This window comes from Aphidius gifuensis, linkage group LG3 (genome assembly GCF_014905175.1).
Source record: "Aphidius gifuensis isolate YNYX2018 linkage group LG3, ASM1490517v1, whole genome shotgun sequence".
Taxonomy (NCBI): domain Eukaryota; kingdom Metazoa; phylum Arthropoda; class Insecta; order Hymenoptera; family Braconidae; genus Aphidius; species Aphidius gifuensis.
In genome coordinates, this window is record NC_057790.1 from 14,820,531 (window position 1) to 14,842,921 (window position 22,391).

The following is a 22,391-nucleotide window of genomic DNA, read 5'->3' on the forward strand; positions in this document are numbered from 1 at the left end:
GTATGAATCAGTGGCAAAATTTTTGAAAAAAAAATCATAGAATTTAAAATTAGAGAAAGGTGATACCAATTTTTTTTACCAGAGAACGATTAAAAACCGATTGTTATTATTTGAAAAGAAATCAGTCTTATACATGTTGATAATTAATTGAAATAAAAAAAAGTTGAGAAAGATTCTAGAAAAAAAAAAACCTGATACCAATAAAATGTTATTTATAAATAATGATTTTTTTTCTATTCTTACGTAAGAGCGTGAAAAGAAGGTGAAGGGTATAATTCAGATATTTTTGTTAAAAGATGTGAGAATTGAATTGATCAAAATAATCACATTTAAGTTTATATGTAGGGGGTATTTCAAGTCAACTCACATGATCATTTCTTTGCCTTCCCGGTCCCTTTTTAACTAGCTTGAATAATTTACATTTCCATACGTTTAAAAAAAATACTAAAAGCCCCAAATATATTTAGAATCTGCAATTTTTCATCTATATAATTGTATAAAGTGATCCAGAGAAACAAGAAAAAAAAACAACGTCCCTTTCAAATAAATTTACAGTAATAATTAAAATATAATTTTCCACGGAAATAATGACTTTGTGAGTTGACATGTAGTATCTATAAACATTCGTGCTGAACACTTATGTTGAAATGCCGTACAATCAAATATATAAAAACAAATTGGTTAACTGTGGATAAATATGTAACCGTTTGTGATTATCGACATAATAATTTTTTTGTAAAAATTTAATTGAAATTAATTAATCACACGAAGCTAAACTGTATCGAAGTAATTATTATATTAATAATTATTGATAAATTTTGACGACAAAAAAAAAATAGTTAAATAAATCCGATCAAATTGTTTTGTATATTTAAAAAATATATATGTTGTAACACGGTAATAATTGAGATTTTTTTTTTATTTCATTGACGTTGTGTAATTGTTTGTGTAATATTGCCATGAATTTATTTCGAGTGTACCTGTTTGGTCCTCCGTCGAATTGGTCGTCCGCGTTCTTCAATGGCCAATAATTTTTTGAGTTTGTCCTAGAGACAACAGACGTATATTTTTGTGGTACTTGTTGTTGTTGTTGTTGATATCATGAAGATGATGATAAACAAAATTTATGATGAATAAATAAAATTTTTATGATGATTAATATATTTAATGTAATTTTAGTAATTAATAATTATCATTAATATATCAATAGTATATCTGATAATCATTATATATAAATATTATAATGCAATTCATCAAATAAAAAATAATATATAAATCATATAATTATAATAAATTATGATGATGATGGCTCAGGGCAATCTAGATGCAGGCACAATGCCTTGGATTGGACATTCTAATGTTTTTTATAATAACGATAATAATAATAATAATAATAATAATAATAATAATATTTTTTAATTAAAACCATCCTAAACATTCAAAGCGGTTCATTCAACGCAAATGTATATTTGTATAATATTTTTTTTTCATTAATTTAATTGAGTATTTCCGGTACACCCTTTCATTTCACGCCTATCTCTGTATACATGTTTTTTTTTTTTTTTTTTGTATATGTTTATATATAAAAATGTAAATAATAAATAAATAAATAACTAAATAAATGAATAAATAAATAATAATAACAAGCGAAAAAATAATTTGTGTGAGAATAATAATAAGCGACACAAATTAATCGAACTCTTGTATATAAAAATATCTATTTAGTCAAGTTTTTTTTGATTAAATTAAGAAAAAAAAGGTGTTGAATTGTTTGTTGATAAATTCTTTTTTTTTTCATTTTTTTTTATTGATTAAAAAAAGAAATAACTATATATTTTTTTTAGAGTTGGTGTTTGAAACATCAAGTTGACAATTATTTTGAATGATTATAAAATTTCGGTGTGAGGATATATTCACACACAAGCAACAACAATTATAATTCCGAAAAATAATAAATAATATTAAATTTTCGAACTCTCTTTTTTCTATTTTTATATATATTATTGTTTTTAATTATTTCATTATTTTATGAATCCTGGTTTTGTTTATGTTTTTTTTTTTTTTATTTATATTTATTGAAATAAATTATGTGAATTCAATTTATGAGTCCTAAAAACTATTTACGAGCACATTCATGAAAATGCAATGACTATGGCGCAATGTTTTTTTTATTTTTTTCTATGTCGAAGAATTAATCTGCTCCAAAATAATAATTACAAAATTTTTAAGCTTTGATGTAGGTAGATATATATATTGCTTTATAATGAAAAAAATTTTAAGTCATAAAGTCATGAATAATATGTATTTGAAAAAAAATTATTTTATTAATGGAGCAACTTAAAATTCTCAAAGAAATCATCAATTATTCATCGAAAATAGAAAAAAAAAAAAAAAACATATCAATTGGATCTATAAAATTTTTATCAAAGTGGGCCAGAAATAATTTCATCTTTTTTAAATTCTGTTTTATGCATTATTATTTGCATGATCGAAATGTAACTATCCAATTTCGTTGATGGAATATAAAAAAAAATTTAGTATAGTTATCAAGACAGATAATAATTATCCACTGCAAGGAATAAGTGCATTTTTTTACATAAATACAATAATATGCGATAAAAGAGGACTATTATTTAATAAATTTTTCAGGCATAAACACTAATGAGGCGATATTACTACTGGCATGCTAAATTAATAATTATTGGAGTAGCCATTAATAGTGCAAAATTTACATAAGAAAAATTAAAGAAATGATATTAAAAAAAACAAAAAACAAGCAGTAAATAATTCAAAAAATTTAATTTGTATAAAAGAATAAATAAAAAAAAACCTTTAAAACATGAATAGTACTGTGAAAAAAAATTTCACAGTAAATATATAAAAATAGATAAATAAAATATTTTGTTCAAGAGAAGCATACGTTTTTTTTTTGTTTTTTTTTTCAATAATCAATAATAGTATTTGAAGAAAAAAGAAGTGAAATTTTATTTCGTGTAGATTATAATATTTTTTTGTATGTAATTTTAATATTTTTGTTTTTGCTTTATCATTATAACAAATTATTAGATCCAAGTGTACTTACACGTTGTTTGAACAAAGTACAAAAGGAAAAAGCATTCTCATTTTGTATGAGCGAATTGTAATATTTCAAGTACAGAATATATAAAGAAATATGTTTTTTCGAAAGAAAAAAAGTATATAAAACCAAAATTCTAAATGTACAGACAAAGCAAATGACAGTTGTTATCTTCTTGATTAAATAAAAATGTATATGAATGCATTTGTGTGAATTAAATTTTTGAATGAAGCGAATGAATGAATATAGCGTATATATATAAATGAGGTATAATATAACTAAAGCGTATTATCAAATCAATGTCTACAATAGAACAACAATAATGAAAATTTAAAAATATTTGTTTATGATGGTTTACTAATAGTTAATATTATCTATATAAATAACTTGACGAATATAACATCGCGCGATATATTTTTTTATGTATAATATATATATTTATAATTATTTTATATAAAATATATATATATAATAATTATGAATTCATTAATAATGTCTTATATGATTTTCAAGTTAATAAATAAAATATACTTATTATAAATAATATTTAAAATAATAATTGATACGAGCATTATTATGATAATAATAAAATAATACGATTAATAATAAAATATTTATAAGGACCTGCTTTTGGGCCAATGACTGCATCTGTTGAAACATGATCCTCTCTTCTTCTTTCCCTGTAACAATTTAATAATAATGCTTACCGATTCGTTAAGATAAATAAAATAATAAAAAATGCTAATTAATTTTTCATTAAATATATAATTTCAATTTTAATAAAAATGTTGATTTCTTTTTTTAAAATTAATAAATGTTATCTTACCCATTCCTTTGTTTTGAAGCATCTCAAGGAGTTTTTTGATGCTATCATCGCGGGCTTGAAGTGTCTGTTTCTGAGTTTCAATTCGTAATTCAAGTTCCTGAAAAAAAAACAAAAAAAACGCACATATATAGTGAAAATAATGAAAAAATGAAAAACAAAAATTGAATATTATTATTTTGTTGATATGGAATATAAAGTTCCAAGATAAATAAGTAGATAGTCTATAATTTGACACCAGATATACCTATAACGAATTTATGTTCTTGCCGTTGATGACGGAAATATAATTATAATTATTATCGTGCAAAAATAGAATTATGTCAATAAAGAGAACTTGGTGTAAACTATTTTATACTATAAATAAATTCTAAATAAGACACAATGTCGATACAGTGATATGCTATCTTATATTTTTTTTACTTCAAAATAAATAAATTATTATGCTATTTTTTTGAAAATTTACTTGCATGTTTTTTATCAGTTTTATTTTACATGTACACATTGAAAGATACGAAAAAAAAATAAAAGTATAAAAGGTTCATTCGTGCTGAACAAGTTAAACAAATGAGCTGAAAAAAAAAGGAAAAAAAAGCACGACGACTTGACTTGGATATACAACTGCTAGAAACGTGATGGAGTGCACAGTTGGGTGATAGCTTGACTTACAAATTATTAACGTTGGCTATTTGGTCAAGTTAGTCACAATGACAAACAATGTGCTGATGATGTTCTTAGAGTAATAATTATAGTTGTATATATAGCAGCAACTGCTAAAACTGTGTATATGTATATATAATAAAAAAGGCTACAAGCCAAAAACTGGGGTCAACAATTGTGGATGTACGATAATGAGTTGTGAGGAATGAGGATAACGACATCTACATTATCTGGCATTATGCCAAAACGACTAGTTGCTTCTTATATGTCAATTTCAATAATAATTTTTATAAATCAAAAAAAGCTTTATGATATAAAAGTTATTGAAAATCTTAAAATTGCCCACTAATTAAAGAGAAGAAAGATGAATAATTCTAGTTGATAATAATTTTTTTACAGTTTATATCATAATCAATTAAATTAATATAAGTATAAATAATTTGAGTCAGTTTCTTACCTTTATGGTGTCTCTCAGTATTGCTATTTCTCGTGTAAGATGCTCGTTCTCGTTGTAAAGTACTTCCATTTGTTGTTGCATTTCAACACTTGGTCCCCGCATTCTCAGTCTAAGTTCTTCTTCAAGTTGTCGAACCATCATACTTTGTTTCTGAAATAAAAATAATTTAATTATTTATTTAAATGGTATTTATCTTAAGTTATGATAAGTATTATTAAAATTATCATTTATCAATTACTATTTTACAAGCCACTTAAATAAGAAACTTTATGTCAAAATTCCCTGATAGAAAACTGCAATTGCAAAGTTCCTTTTTTAATAAAAATATAGTGTTTATGTTTTGCTAAGATAAGAGCATCTCAACATAAAAAAAAAAATGTAATTAAAAAGTTAACGAATAAAAAAAAACGCTGCTTGAATGGTAATTTATCATGATAATATTTCTTTAAATTTTTCTCTTAACTGACCAATTTCGGAGATTCACGAAAAAATACGGAGCCATTACAAAGTAATACCAAGAAATCTCGATGAATATTTCAAGCCCTCCATCAATTTAAAAACTATGCTTCCCTTATCTAGCATCAAAACTTATCTCGTATAATATTGAAACATAAAATCACGACAATAAGTGCATATCAAGTAAAATGATTTCAATTTACGACATGGATATATATATATAAACACTGTATTGCAGAAAATCTAATTGAAACATCAAAGCATGTGATGTATTGATCGTGTCGATAATCAATACAAAGCTGATTAATTAATGTGTCAATGACATCACATAAGGTGTGACTTTATCAGGGGCTAAAAACTTGCAGGTTAATTCGACAAGTTATTCTATCATGTTTGACCCGGTTAAATGTGGCTCATCTCTATACATTATACTGGTAAGTGTGACGTCATCTCAACTATACGAAAGCCACACCCATTATTCATTATTGTTTTTTTTTTTGTTTGTACATTTTTTATTCCCCAAGTCAAATTAAGTACTTAATCGCATTCTTTTTTTTTTTTTTTTTTAAATATAAACGTCATGCAATCTTAACAAAATAAAATCTGCATGCATGTGTATACGTGAATGTATATATATTTCATATCATAATCTGTTTGCTGAAATAATTATTTACTGATTAATGCTTGTTTTTAGCAAAAACATAGAACATTGTGTTTATATTTTTTTTATCAAAATTTTTTATCAGCTTCAAGTGGTGTTTCAGTGTAACCAATCATATCTCGATGGAAACATATTGCCAGGAAGTTATATTTATTCGATAATATTATATACAAATGGTTTTCAAAAATATGAAAATTTTATGTGAAAAATATTGGGACAAATAAAAATAAGCTTATACTTATGTATATGCTATTTGAATTGAGCATTGTAATGTGTTTTTAATGTTGAAATTTTGTGTAAAAAATAATACAAAGAATAATAATTTTAAAAAAAGTATAAAAAATTTTATAAAAAAAAGATGAAAAGAAAAGACAAAATAAATTGAGAAAAGAAAAAAAAAAATATGCGAATGCACGTAGTTCAGCGACACGTGTTTGAATAGCCTCTTGAGCCAACACTCTTGTCTTTGAGAAATGAATGTCGTTGTTGGTAACAGACCAAGTGTATACATGTACATAGTTATTTTCGCAGTCATGTAATATATGCTTGCGTGAGTACATATATTTTATGTATATATAATGTAAAACAGCCTGAGGTCAATGTACTCTAAGAGAATCGATCTCTTGTTCTTCTGGAAACTGGCGAAAATTTAAAAATTTCGCTTAATCTGATTTACTCAAATTAATTTGAAAATTGATTAAAATCATTTCATCAAGTTATAAATTACAGTATAATTATAATTGAAAAAATACTGTTAGATTTAACATTAAGCTTGGAATGCTTGAATTTTTCTTAAAACTCGAAAAATGATAAAAAATCAATTTAAAAAAAAAAATGTTAAATTCAAATTTAATATAAACTTGTTAATTTATTATAGCGAAAAAAAAAAAAGTTAACTCATTTAACATGTTTAATTAACACATTTTCATTGAATTTTAAAAACCATTTTTTTGTGTTAACTTCAAAATTGAATAAACATTTTTTTTTATTGCGGAATTTTCATTACAACATTTATTTTTTTGTTTCAAAATACAAATAAATGTAAAATTTCTAGCTGAAAGTTTTGGGTTAATGTTGATTTAATATTCAGATACATTTAGTTTTTTTATATTTACATTTTTATTTTATATAAAAATGTGCCTGCTGGATTGTCGTTTCAAAAAATCAGTGATAGAAAACTATTTTTATTATTTATCATATAATATAGGAAGTTTTGACCGGCGTACTAGCAAAACATAGCTTAATGTTTCAAGAAGAAACTAGTATGGCAAAGGGGCAAGGGAAACATAGTAGCCGGAAAAGAGGGAGCGAACCGCTCGATAATACTCCCGTTTATTTCTATCTCACTTTAGCTTGTACAATAAAACCTGTGTTCTATTTAGCATGCCATCTCTTTCTCACCATTTGACCTATTTTTTTTTTTTTGCCTGGTATAAAGTCATGCTCTTGTACTAGAAATATACGAGAAGTAGAAATTTCAAGGATTAAAGCTGAAAAAAAAAAGGAAAAACCATTCAAAAATAATGTGTGGTTTAAGTTGTGGAAAATGAAAATAATTTAACACTTGATAACATCGAAAATAATGGACTAAAAAATATAATAGAATTTTCAAAAAATATGAGTATAACTTATACATCCAATAATCATTTGATGACAATTATAAATATATTCATATAATGACATGGAATTTAGCCAATAACAATATACAACTTGCCTTTTAAATTCTCAGTAATAAATTTTTTTTTTTTTAATATTTTCCAATTATCACTCGACTTTATCCCAGTCTGATTTGCTTGATGGGTTCAATTAACTTTCTGTCAATTTGCCAAAACATGACCATGAAATTTTTTTTTTTCAAACGACATTGTTGAATGATTTAAATTTATATAATTCATTTCGTTTTAATATCTCTCAACAAAAAAAAAGTACAATTAATCATTTCAAACAAATTTTGACGTGAAAGGAAATTCAACTTTTTTTTAATCAAATTTTTTTTTTTTTATTTTCAAAAGTTTGTATAAACGATAAAATAATTTTATAGTGTAATTGCTTCAATGAAAATATATATGTTTATATTTGTTTAATTAAAATAAGTTTGATTTTTTGAATAAATAATAATTGTATTTTCTAAAATAGGTGCATGAATGTGTAAATGGTTTTTTCATATTTTGTTTTTCAACTTGCCAAGAATAAATGTATTGTTGTATAAATTATTGGGCAAACAATATAAGAATGCTTTGTTTATTCATGAAGAAAATAATCAATGTGAGTTATTTGTAGAATATTTGTATAAATCGAAAAACAAAAAATATGAATGAGACTCTTGATATATAAATTGTGTTTCATGATGGTATAGAAAAGTATATATATAATTATCAAGTGTCATTTATGAAGACCTTGACATCAGCTACCTTTTTATTTATCTAGGACAATCTTTAGTACACTGATAGATGAAATTTTATTACAACTTTTGTTCTCCAATCAAAAATGACATATCTATTTAATTTTTCAAAGAAAAATAATAATAATAATAATAATAATAATAATAATAATAATAATACTTTCAGAATAAAAAGTAAATTGAAAATTTCATTGTATAAATAGTAGTGCTGCAAAAGATTCATGTAATTTGACATGTAATAGAAAAATGAAAAATATCTATTTTATTTATTCTGATGATCTTCTCAGATGATATATTGATCGCCCTAAATTTGACATAGATAGAACATCTTGCTGTCGATATCACAGATATCACTAATTTTAATTATTGAATAATTAATATATATTTCTATTATTAAAATATTATTTATTATTTAAATGTTTTGACTATAATTAAAACTATTTTTTTTTTTTAGCTATACTTTTAGTATTATCATTTGCATTTTTTATAAAAACGAATAAATCGATAGTATCATCTGAAGACGAATTATTTATTGTCCAAAGTGGTATTAACTTGGCTTAAATTAAGTACATATATTTTTCTTGTTGTTGTTTTTTAATATATGTATATATTTTTTTTTTTTTCATCGACATGAAATAAAAAAAAATTATATTTAATCTGAAAAAGTCCACGAGCTTTATTTACGACCTACTTTTGCTGCTACATGTAAATGTAACTAGGGGTGAAAATTCAAAGAATATATACTTTTCAGAAAATGTCGAATCAATATATTCGACAGACTAAAATTATTTCGAAACAAAAAAAAGAATTCTATTTTTAAATATCTACTTTATAATGAAATTTTTTATTAACTGTTTACTTTTTATAAAATATTTAATAAAATTGAATATGAAAAATTTAAAATACCATGTGTATAATTGGTCAAAAAAAATAAAAAGAAGTTTATTTTCCACTAAAGCCAGTGACTGGCTCGTTAATTAATAATGCATGTGTACTAAAGTGGAATGAGCTATGCGTGCCTGTGTGTTTTATGGTACTGTATATATACGTAATATATTATGTCGGTTATTCTATTCGTGTTGAAAATAAGATAGAAAAAACAAAATGAAAAAAAAAGTCAGCGCCTAAACGCCTGCGTGAAACGCATGATGATATGTCAGTCAGTCTTACTATACATAATATATATTTATATGGACCTGACACTACAAAGTACTACATATATATGTATAAATAAATTATAGTAGTGTAGATAGCGTAGGTCAGCTTGTAAGTATCTGGATGAATCAGAGAACAAAATTTGAATCGGAAATACTATTCCACATCTATCAATAATTATTGAAAAATTGTAATCCATATGGCTCTGAAAATTTTCGACTTTTTAAATTTGATTTGAGCTTTTTATCTGAATCATTCTAATTTTACACTAAATTATTCTTTCAACCATATTTTCTAACTAAAATAAGAGCTCTGCGAGTTTTACAGTTATCAAAAATTGTTTGAAGTCTTATTGAACTTAGCTTTAAGCTTCTAAATGCTTATGAAGTTCTTCATATATAGAGTTTAGTTTCTAGATTATCCATAATAAATTATTAATACTAAGTAGATTTAATTTTTGAGTCATTCTTAGAAGACTGTGGTTAGCTGAAATAGCTATAATCAAATGAATTTTATGTAAATAAAATACTTATGGACGGTAAATCAAAATGTTTCTCCAGTGTCTGATTATTCTTAAAACTTATCACTGATGCTTATGTATTTATATAGTAAAAAATATTAAACCAACCTGATTTTCTGAGTTGAGTATTTTCAGCTGTTCATTAATAAGACTATACTTGGTGCTTTCCTCTTTTCTAAGTGCTCTTTCTTTCTTGAGTTCTGGGCTCCAAAATGTTTTAATACTGTGCATAGAACTACCAAGTTTTTGATTTGTTAATTCAAGTTCTTTTTTTAAATTTCCAAGTTCTCTTTGTAAGTCATTATTTTGATGTTGTAATTCACCAATATATAATCCACCATCACGAAGCATATGAGGATTTGGACTTTGTCTAGCTGATCTTGAGCCATATATGTCATCATCAAGATAAAGACCACCACGATCCCTGCTACGATCTCTACTGGGTTCACGTATTGGTACAAATTCTCGATCATGATCAAGTATACCAGCAGATGCACGATCTAAACTTGTATATCTTGCTGATATACCAGCTGAGCTAGACATTGCTGGTCTTGATGCACTTCGTGAACGATGATGTCCACCACCGCCAGTGGACATACTTCTACCACGTTCTTCAAGCATAACTGGACTACCAAGTTCTTCGTCACGTGAATAAAATGGACTATTTAATTGATGATGATGATAAGTACTGTAGCTAAGATGTTCAGGTGAATTATTTCCACTTCTTGTACCACGTTTACGTCCTCCAAGTGGACTTCCACGACCACTTGCATAACTTCTTGATGGGCTACGATCAACTGTTGGCAATTCACCTACACGTCGACCACTTCGTGGTGATCTGGTCCCACCTCCTGGACCAACCACACCACTCGACGAGTAAGGATCTCTGGACATCATCTGTTAGTACCAAATGATATAGCCACTTTTTTTTTTTAAATATCAAAATATCCTTTTCTAGCAATTTTCACTTTTTATAATTTAATCTCATACAACTCAAACACTATATTAATCTTTTATCTCAACTTTTTTTTTGTTATATTTTTATATTAACCGGCGCCTGGCCCGCGTCTTCAAAGTACTACAGCTCCAATCGCTTATTCTTTCAGACATCAATGGCATTCTCACCAAGCTCAATTGATTCATTCGTCGATTTTCTTTTGTCAGTCACTTAGTTCTGTCATTCAAAGACAGAAAAACATAATATCTTGACAATTTTATTGACTTTCTTTTCACGTGTATACGACTAAACTTTTAGCATCGATACACTGTCAATACAATTCTGAATCTTCTTTTTTATATTTATCGGAAAATTTAGAAGATAAAATAATCATTGAATAATTTCTTTTAAATTTTTTTGTTCTATTTTTAATCTTATATTTATAACTATGATAATAATTCATTTATTATGTTTGCTATGTTGAGAAAAAAATTTTTTATTCGTCCCTGAGTGATGAGTAACGTTTTAATAAACATGCTCAACTAATTAAACATTTTTTATGAGTTTAAATAAATAATAATTTTATCGCTGCACCACTGATGTATCTATTTTTGCTTCTCACACAATCAAATACCAAGTTACACTCTACAACTGAAGAGAAAATTTAGTTATTCTCATCCAGGACGATCGATTTTTGACCCTCTTCTTTTTTTCGTTCAATCAAACACCAAAATACGTTTGAATAAAAAATGAAAAAGTAAGGGAGTATCTTTCACTCTGGATATGTGCGCCTCCCTATTATAAATTTTTACGAATGACGTCGATGTTCTCTTTTTCCTCTTTTTTTTTTTTATAATGGATTTAGGGTACACCCAAAATGAGACCCTTATTACGTTTCTTCTTTACCCACACTCGATAAACTACACTGTACTGTTAATTTTTATTTTTCACAAATTAAAATTTTTTTTTTCTCATTTGTATTTGATTTTTAATTTCATAAATATTGAATTACATTTCATGTAATAACAAATTATTTTAATCACTTGTTTTTTTTTTTTAATTTATATTTAGAATTAATTTGTTTAAATAATTAAATTATCATTGAAATTTTCTAAATTTTTATACGAAATAATTCTGCCGAATAAAAAATGAATTTACAGTTCTCCCTTTTGACATATATATATGCCAACTACCGAATCGATCTTTTAAATTACCACCACCACCAGCACTATATTATCACTGTATATATGAAACACCACCGCCACCACCACATCGACAATCACCACTGCCTTCTTCCTCTTTTCTTACACGCATAATCACAATAAACTACACTTAAATACTCCAAACATTTATACTATATATTATTAATAATTAACAGTTTTTAAAATTTTTTTTTCTAATCAAAATCAAATTCAATTTATCATACTATTTTAAATAAATAACAAAAATTTAATTCATTGATGATGGTGATGATGCTGACGATATTGATAACAATGACAATGATATTGATGATTTTTGTTTGAAGTAAATAGTGAGTTAACCCGGAAGTCAAAATGCTGATTAATACACAACAGTTTCAGTTCAATTGACGGCATATTCACGACGAAATTAAATGTCTTAAATTAATACGAATGAATTTTAACGAAACTAAACTGGCACTTTAGTTTTTAAGTCACAATTTTTTAACGAGTACACATCATCAGTAACAACACCATCACCAGTAGTAGTAGCACAGCAGCAGCAACGTGTATAGTGTTAAATTTTCTTGGATGGTAAAAAAAAAAATTTCTTCTCTCCTTCTTTGTTTCGTTATTGGACTTGAGCTTTTTTAACAGAGGCCACCCGTATCGAATCTATTCTCGATTCTGCGCTGTAAAATGCATGTCTCTTTATTCACATAGGCATACAACATCGCGACGATACCCATTAGAACCCACCACATATTTTCTATATATTCGTTTTCTCACTTTTCATCAAAGCTTTAGTCATTACTACCTATATACCATGTGACTATTTTTTTTTATTCTTTGTCGCATGTATCCCATATTCCGGGAGCATAGAACTGTTTCAGTCTTCCCCTACTTGAACTTTAATACTATACTAGTACTACTACTACTACTTCTACTACTACTATTTTTTTTTTACAAATACATCTGGGGTGTACCAACACTCTGATAGCAAACACACAGATTTAGGGTAAGTTCAATAAGCTCACTTGAAACTTCAATATAAATGCAAGAATAAAAAAATGCTATGGTGAATTTATACTATATCATGACAATTCTTTATTTTTACAATGAAAAATATACTTTGCAGATTTATTCTAAAAATATATTAAACTGGGAAATACAATATATAGATTTTTTTTTTGTATCAATGAAGTCATTGCTTTTTTAATTAACATGAAGAAAAATATTTTTATAAATAAATTATACAATTGTATTGTAAATTCAATACATCTTATGAATAATAATATCATATAAATTTTTACGCATGGGTTTTGAAAATTCATATGTTACTCTGTATATAAACAAGTAGATCAATATGAATCTGTTAATGATATTATTTGAGAAAAAGGAAATGTAGCACTGATTGCACATTGATTGAATTTCGCATGTCTGACTAAAGCTTTACCTCGACTTCTTCTTCACTGATACAGGTGAAGCTTCGTAATGAGGTTTTTTTAAAAAAGAAACATAATTGACATGTACGGAGATAGACACGAAATAATTATTACCAAATGATATTGAAAATAAATTGATATATTATATAATATTTAAAGAATATAATATTCAAAATTTAAGATACAAGGAGATGAGTTTTTAATATGACGCAGTATAGCGTGACTATTTTATAATACAGAATCGATTATGTATAGAATATATTCAAAATATGTCATATGTTGCGTGACAAAGTTACCAAGGATATTGTTTATCAACTCATCAACATTAGAAAATTATATTTTCATTTTTCTATTAAGCTATTAGTTTCTAATGATAAAAAAAAATCTGCATTACTGTTATCATCGGTTTCTAATGTTATTGCGCTTTTAAATGATTACAATCAGTAAAAAATATTTTATATATATTTTAATTTTTATCTAATGCATTATGACTAATATCTTTTTTTTTTTTAATATCATTCAATAGTAAATTATTTCGTATTGATTTACTTGTTAAATAGTTACTTGCAATGGCTTTTGTGTAACAATTAACATCATTTTCATATTTGTGAAGACCAAATAGTCGATTACCTTGTTCTTTGAGTTTTTTGTCAGTCAAAAAACAAGAAATTTAAATTATGTAAGTATATTTGAATAAATTTTAATATTAATAAATTATTATTTCATTGGATGTTTTGCTAAAAAAGACATTATTGGTGGAACCAATGGAATTGATTTAATACGATATTTTTGTATTGTTTGACAAAATAATTGTGGATCAAATAATGACATAGATACAACAGTTAAACCACGTGATATTATTGATAACATTATTGCTAAACCATAGCCATAGTCAATAAAAACTGTTCCATTTTTTAAATCTCCACAAAACTGTGGAGATCTAAAATTTAAAAACAATTCATATAGAATTATTATTGAAAGTTGTATATTATGTATTTGATAACTTACTCCATTGCTGAAATTATTGCAAGCATATTTTTGTGTGAAAGCATGACACCTTTTGGCAAACCAGTTGTATCAGATGAACATAAAATTACAACTTCAATATCACATGGATGATCGATTATTAATTATTTCTGCTTTATAAATAAATTCATCTGGCCATATTTTTGATCCACCAATAATATCATTCATCATTATTGATTCATTTAATTGTACCCAGCTCAAATTGTATTATTTCAATATTTCAACTTGAATTTTTAATGACATCGTGAATTAGCTTTGATGTTTTTTGAGATACAAAAATTATTTTTGGTTCGATAGATTGAGACAGTGATGAATTTCATCTGGAATTGTTAGAAAATATATATACAGTCAAATAAATTTAGCTACTTAATTTAAAACTTAATGAAAAAAGAAAAGAAAATATACTTTTTAAATAAAATGAATTTATTGGTGCAATGCAAGCTTCTCTAAATAAACCAGCACACACGGCAATAAAAAAAATCACAATTATTCCCGCTTGATATTGCAATTGTATCACCTGTTTTGCAGTTGTATCGTTTATTCAATGACACAGCAAGTCTAACACTTTTTTTTAACAAATCATGACTTGTTAAAATTTCACCAGCTTTAGCATTTACCTAGATTTTTTTACAAAACAAATAATTAAAAATATATAAATTAATTATACGATAAATTTTTTGTTCATTATTGAATAGATAAAAATAAAGTGATGCAAAAAAATCAATTGATTTTATTTTTCTTCTATACAGTCTCTACGATAGAAATATAGAATGGTCATCATTAATCCACAAATTTTTTTATTTACTTGAAAACTATTTCATCAGATATTTAGTAAATCCTATCCATTTTTTTACATTATATACAATTTGGTGATTAATCAATCAAATAAATATATATTCAAAAAATATAATTTTATTACCTGAACAATTGTCATCTTGAATTTGTTGATAATCAGCCAATGATGCAGCTTCAAATTCCATTGAACCTTTTTCTAATACAACAAAGGATGAAGATGATGATAACGATGTTTTTTGATCATCACAATTTAAATTACTACTTAAATATGATGGTGACATGTGATTTTTGGCCAAGGCTTTCAAAGATTCCAGATGACAACGCTGGTGATGTCTCAGTTGCCATGATAATTCTGATAAAGTAAATAAATAAATAAATACCATTGTCCAATTATAAAAACAATAACAAAATTATATTGATGATACAATTAATTTTATTGATTGTCACATTGATTTCAAAATACTTTTAAGGGCAAAGTGAATTTAATAGGCTTGGTTGACTTTTAGCAACAATTTGGTGTTGGTTTTTTATACTTGAAACACTAAATTCATATTTGAATTGTTATAACAAATAAGCTACTTACATGTTATATTTATAAAATTAAACGTCACTCACAATTCATTCGATTAATATCATCAGTCATAACAATAATAATATCATTATTATCATCGTGCCATCAGCTGGTTTCCTTTTACTCTCTTTCTCTCACTCTTGTTTATTCAATCGTTTTTTTTTCTTTTTAGTGGATTGAGATGACTGATGATATATTACGGCTATTTAGCATATTCATTATTTTACAAGGGCCAATCGAAAGTCGACACGACGGACAATGTAGCCTTTTCTTTTTAGGGAATTTTAATTTCCTATTGTTTTCGCTTTTCATCTGGACCCCCCCCCCCCGAAAATTTTCTAAGTCCCTTAATCTAAATACGATAAATATGGGGAACATCATTTAATATGAAGGAAAATATAGAAAAATCACTGAATATGAAGAAAAAAACAATAAATATGTGAAAATATCAGTAAATATGTAGGAAAAATTACTGAATATAAAGAAAAAACCGATAAATATGGAAAATATAAGTAAATATGAAGGAAAAATCACTGGATATGAAGAAAAATACAATACATATGGGAAAATATCAGTAAATGTAAAAAAAAATGTAGGAAAAAACTTCGAGGAAAAAATATAGAGGAAAAATTACTGAAAATAAAGAAAAAATTGCTGAATATGAAGAAAAAACCGATAAATATGGAAAAACATCAGTAAATATAAAAAGGGGTAAATATAAAGAAAACTCTCATAATTATGAAAAAAAATCAGGAAAATATCAGTAAATATCAAGGAAAACTTACTGAATATAAAGAAAAATACGATAAATATGGAAAATATTAGTAAATACTACTGAAAAATTACTGAATATGAAGAAAAATCGCTGAATATAAAGAAATATCCGATAATTATGGGGAAATTTCAGTGAATATGGAAGAAAAGTAACTGAATATAAAGAAAAATACGATATATATGGAAAAATATCAGTAAATATGAAGAAAAAGTCGCTGAATATAAAGAAAAACCGATGAATATAAAAGAATATCAGTAAATCTGAAGAAAAAAGCGCTGAATGTAAAGACAACTCCGACAATTATGAGAAAATATCAGGGAAATATTGGTAAATATCAATGAAAACTTACTGAATACAAAGAAAAATAGGATAAATATGAGAAATACCAGTAAATATGTAGGAGAAAATCACGGAATATGAAGAAAAATACGATACATATGGGAGAATATCAGTAAATATAAAGGAAAAGGTAGACGAAAATAAGAAAATATCAAAGAAAAATCAGGGAATGTAAAGAAAAAACGATAAATATGGGAAAATATCAGTAAATATAAAGGAAAAATTACTGAATATAAAGAAAAAATCGCTAAATATAAAGAAAAGTCCGATAATTATAAGAAAATATCAGGGAAATATCAGTAAATATCAAGGAAAACTCACTGAATATAAAGAAAGATACAATAAATATAGAAATTAACAGTAAATATGAAAGAAAAATCACTGAATATAAAGAAAAATACGATATATGTATATGGAAAAATATCAGTAAGTATAAAAGAGAATGTAGAAAAAAATATGTCAATATCAAAGAAAAATCAGTAAATATGAGAAAAATTATGATATATATAGGAACATATCAATTAAGTTCTCCCCCCCCCCTCCAACCATAGTAGATCTCTCGAAAGTCCCTTAATTAATCTAAACACGATGAAATGGGAAAATATCGGGGAAACATTGGTAAACATGAAGGAAAATATAGAAAAATATAGGAAAATATCATGGAAAAATCACTAAATATAACGAAAAATATAATAAATATGGAAAAATATGAAAGAAAAACCACTATATATATAATAAAAAATATGATTTCAATCATGTTACCCCCTCTTAATATGCGAATCGAAATCTAAAAGAAATTATCAAATAAATCACAAAAATAAAAATGAAATGACAAGTTTAAAAAAAAACAGAAGAAAATAATACAATATATGTGACCTAAGATATAATAATGTGGAGAATAATCAGAATTCATTTCAGTCAACTTAAAAACAACATATAATAACCAAAAATTAATGACAAAAAATTAAATACAACATATAATAACCAAAAATTAATGTCATAAAAATAAAAACAAAATTAAGGAGGTTATACACAAATTTATTGCGGGTGTCGCGGGGAGCTTCTGACGTCACAGTCTTGGCTACACTGTAAAATAATAAAGTGTAAAGCGCCTGCGCCCCGTATACAATATATGGGATTGCGGGTATGTGTGTGTGTTTGAACATGCCATACGTTGCTACATCTAATTTTTGTAAAGTTTATAATTAATTTCTCATTAATTGACCGATCAACATATGAAAATTTTTCGCGCAATTAATAAAACTCGGTTTCTAGTATATGTGTGATTTTTTTCAAGACTTTTTCATCATTTTTTCTATCCGAAAAAAATGGTTGAAATCTCCATAAGAGCCAATGTTAAATATTATTTTCAATAATTAATTACAAAAAATTTAACCGATCAACATAAGAAAATAATTATACCGTTGTATTCAGAATGAAAAGATCTACTTGTATACAAAATTTTAGAACATTCTCATTATATTTTTTAAAAAAGAGTAATTTGTGTATAACCTCCTTAATGCAACAACATCACATCATCAATAGAAAAAAAAAAAAACATCTATTATTTTTAGCCAATTTGAGAACAGATACAACGAAATTTTTGAAATCATAAGCCAATAAAATCGAAATGGGTAAAAGAAAACAAGAAGGGAACAATCCAAAAATAAAGAAAAAAAAAATAAAACTGAGTGATAAAAACACAACAAAAAATACATTGATGAAAAAGAAAATTGAAAAAATAACAGATTTAAAATTAAACACAATATGGTAAGTCAAAAATTAGAAATGAATATAATTTACATAAAAATTAAATTGAAAATTCAATACAGTGATACGATTCGAGCACGAACATTAGTAGACGACAGTGATTATGAAGTATAATAAAATTTGAATAAAAATAATTAAATAAACCAAGTAAAGATACTAAATTTACTAAAGAAAAAATATGGAACGAACAAACAAAATGATGAATAATGTTCAGTTGTAACAGTAATCATTGTAACAATAGAGAATAAAATAAATTTGTAATCACGAATTTCAATAAAGAAATTAAAATTCCCCCCGCAGGGCAGGCACAGTTGCTTCAGCAACTGTTTCATCATTTTTTTTTTTCTTATCAAATAACGAAAAACCCTGGTAGAAATCTCCAGATTTCTCCGGATTTTCTACGCAATTGAGACTTTCGGAGATATTAATCCGGAGTTTCTTCGGATTTTCTCCGGATTTTTTTCGAAAAAAATTCTTTTTTTATTTTTGGTTTTTTCATTGATTTTTCCATTTTTTTTTTTTAGTTTTTTTAAGCGAAAATTCCGGAAAAAATCCGGAAATATTATTATGAAAATGAACAATATTATGAAAATAGTCTAGAGATTACTCCGTAAATATCTCCAGAAGTCTCAATTACGTAGAAATACGAAGAAATCCGAATCATGTCCGGAGAAATTCTTAGCGGACAAAAAAAAGAGACAAAATAAAGCGTTTTTGCGTAAATTTATATTATTTAACATAATTAATAAATTGAAACTATATAATCACACTTAATAATTTAAAATACAGAGACCACGTTATCGTATAAATTTTTGTATATTAGTGTGAATATTTTTGGTATTTTTGATTTTAATGATTTGTACTGGAAGGCAACGGTGGTCTACATAAATGGCTTGGTCTTTTCACGTGTGGCTTTGGTTGCTTGTGCATCACTCGTTAGAAAAAAAAAGAAAAAATTCATCTATAGATTGAGGCAAAAATATTAAACAATCTAATAAAATTTAAGAACTATTTATAATAATATTAATTAATTATTAATTATTTTCCTATATTTTCTTGTTTGTGATGGATCAAAAGTAAAAAAGTTTTCTTTTCTCTTTATTTTTTCCCTAATTGTCTTACCACTCACTTATCCATCTGTCATTTTAATTGTCTTTTATTAAAAAATTATTTATCACTATTATTATTATTATTAATATTTTTTTTTGTCGTTAAGTAATTAGAGATAATTAGAATTTATTTTGTCGATTACCAATCTGATTTATTTTTAAATCAAATCTAATCGTTAAAGAATAATTAAAAATATATCGTTTATCATTGCTTTTTCCCCCTTCTCTCTCCTTTTTCTCCTTTTAAAAAATGGACAGTAGTGATGATGATAAATCTGCAGCCAAGTTTCTACAAACACCAAGTTATTAATGACACTAATTATATTATTATTACTATATATTCATTAAAATATTATTTCTAATTGGTTTTAAGGAGCAGTATATTAATTTTATTGTTTATGATTTGTTAGATCTGCATCAGCAATACTAGCTGGGAACTTGTCGCCAGAATCAACAACTAATTCATTTAAACAAGATATGTTCAGTGACGACAATCATGAAGATTTAGTGGCTACAATTAATTTGGCATTAACATCATCATCAATAGCACCACAAGTCACTAAAAGAAAACATCCAATATCATCAGCATCATCATTATCATCACCCTGGTAAAAATATTTCTCCGCGATTACTGCAAATTTCTCCGCAATTACTCCGAATTTCTCCCGAAAAACTCACCCGTGCGGAGAAATAAGTGGGGAAAGATATCAAAATTTTCTTCTGAATTTTCTCCGAATCGACTTGTGTGAAAAAACGTTCGGAAATATTCCTCCGCAATAAAAATACGTGGAGAAACGTGTGAAAAAAAACTTTACCGCAGAGGAATTCTTCTGAAATCAACGACGAGGGGAATTTTTTCCACTCATTCGTTGGTCAATTTGATGAAACGATCACGGGAGTTTTGTGGACCAAAATTTTCATTTTTTTCAAAAGAAATGAACATCATCCTGCTTTGCGTTATGTAACAAATAATAATTAGTCATTTTTTTTGGAAAGATTGAAAATTGGAAGAAATGGAAAAAAGTGGAACAAATAGTAGAAAAAAGTTGAAGAAAGGGTGGAGAAATTTGTCAACCATTTTTCCAACCGTGTGAAAAAATAAATTTACTGCCAAGAATTTTTTTTTAAAATCAACGACGTGAAGAAATTTGTTTCTTCGTTTTTCCGAATCAACTTGGGTGAAGGAACCTTCGGAAATATTTATCTGCGAAAAAAACACACGCGGAGAAATGTGTGAAGAATATAATTTTACTGCGGAAAAATTCTTCCGAAATTAACGACGAGAAGAAATATTTTTCCACTCGTTTCTTTGCATGGGTCAATTTGGGAAAAAATCATAGTAATCGTAGAGAAATTCGGAGTAACCGCGGAGAAACTCGGAGTAATCACGGAGAAATACGGAATAATTCGGAGAAATATTTTCACCAGAGCAGTCACAGAACAAAGATAAAAAAAAAAGTGTCTGCCAATCCCATCATCGTCATCATCATCATTATCTCATGATGCAAGTGTTGACAATTTATCACAATCCTTATCGAATCTCAGTGCAAGTGATAAAACTGATAATACAATAATTTGTGATGATGATAATAATGACAATGCTACTTTGCAAGAAGATTTTGGATACTGATGACGAAGATGATAATATGAATAATAATGGTAATAATGATAATAATACTACAATGTATTACATTGAAGAACCAACGGATACGGATCAAGTCAGTCAGCATTCAACATCTTTCTGGGTGTCTGATGCATCTGAACGAAAGTCTTTTGGTAAAAAAGAAAAAAAAAGAAGAAAACAAAATCTTAAAACTTTGGCTTCGCTGCGTAGTACACCAACAACACCACATCCAACAATAGCATCAGCATCACCACCACCGCCACAACCTACAATAGCAACACCGAAACCACTACAACCAACAGCACAAATATTCAAACCTCCAGTAGCTACAACAACACATTCAAGATCACTATCAGTATCATCAAGGTCAACAATTAAAAAAGCAAAATCAACTCGCAAATCATCAGCAGCAAGTTTATCACGTACATCAGCATCATGAAGGAAAAGTACAAAAAACAACTGAATTTGGTTTTAAAAAATTGTGTGGTTCTCATGGATTTACAAAACAACAAATGGGAACAATCACAATATAAAAAAAATTTAGAATTATATAACATGATTGTTGAGGATGTTAAAATAATATCAGCATGGTCCACTGAATCATCAATTTTTT

The 22,391-nt window shown here is 26.2% G+C and overlaps 1 protein-coding gene across 1 annotated transcript in view; it reads right to left on the reverse strand.

The window, feature by feature from the left end:
* LOC122852033 (trichohyalin-like) overlaps positions 1-13,246 on the reverse strand; it is a 30,784-nt gene extending 17,538 nt beyond the window's left edge. Inside the window, 5 exon segments of the mRNA XM_044151588.1 lie at positions 981-1,046; positions 3,701-3,756; positions 3,903-3,999; positions 5,017-5,166; positions 10,318-13,246. Coding sequence (XP_044007523.1) covers positions 981-1,046; positions 3,701-3,756; positions 3,903-3,999; positions 5,017-5,166; positions 10,318-11,106 — 1,158 coding nt within the window. The 5' untranslated portion in view covers positions 11,107-13,246.
* Between the last annotated feature and the right edge of the window lie 9,145 nt (positions 13,247-22,391).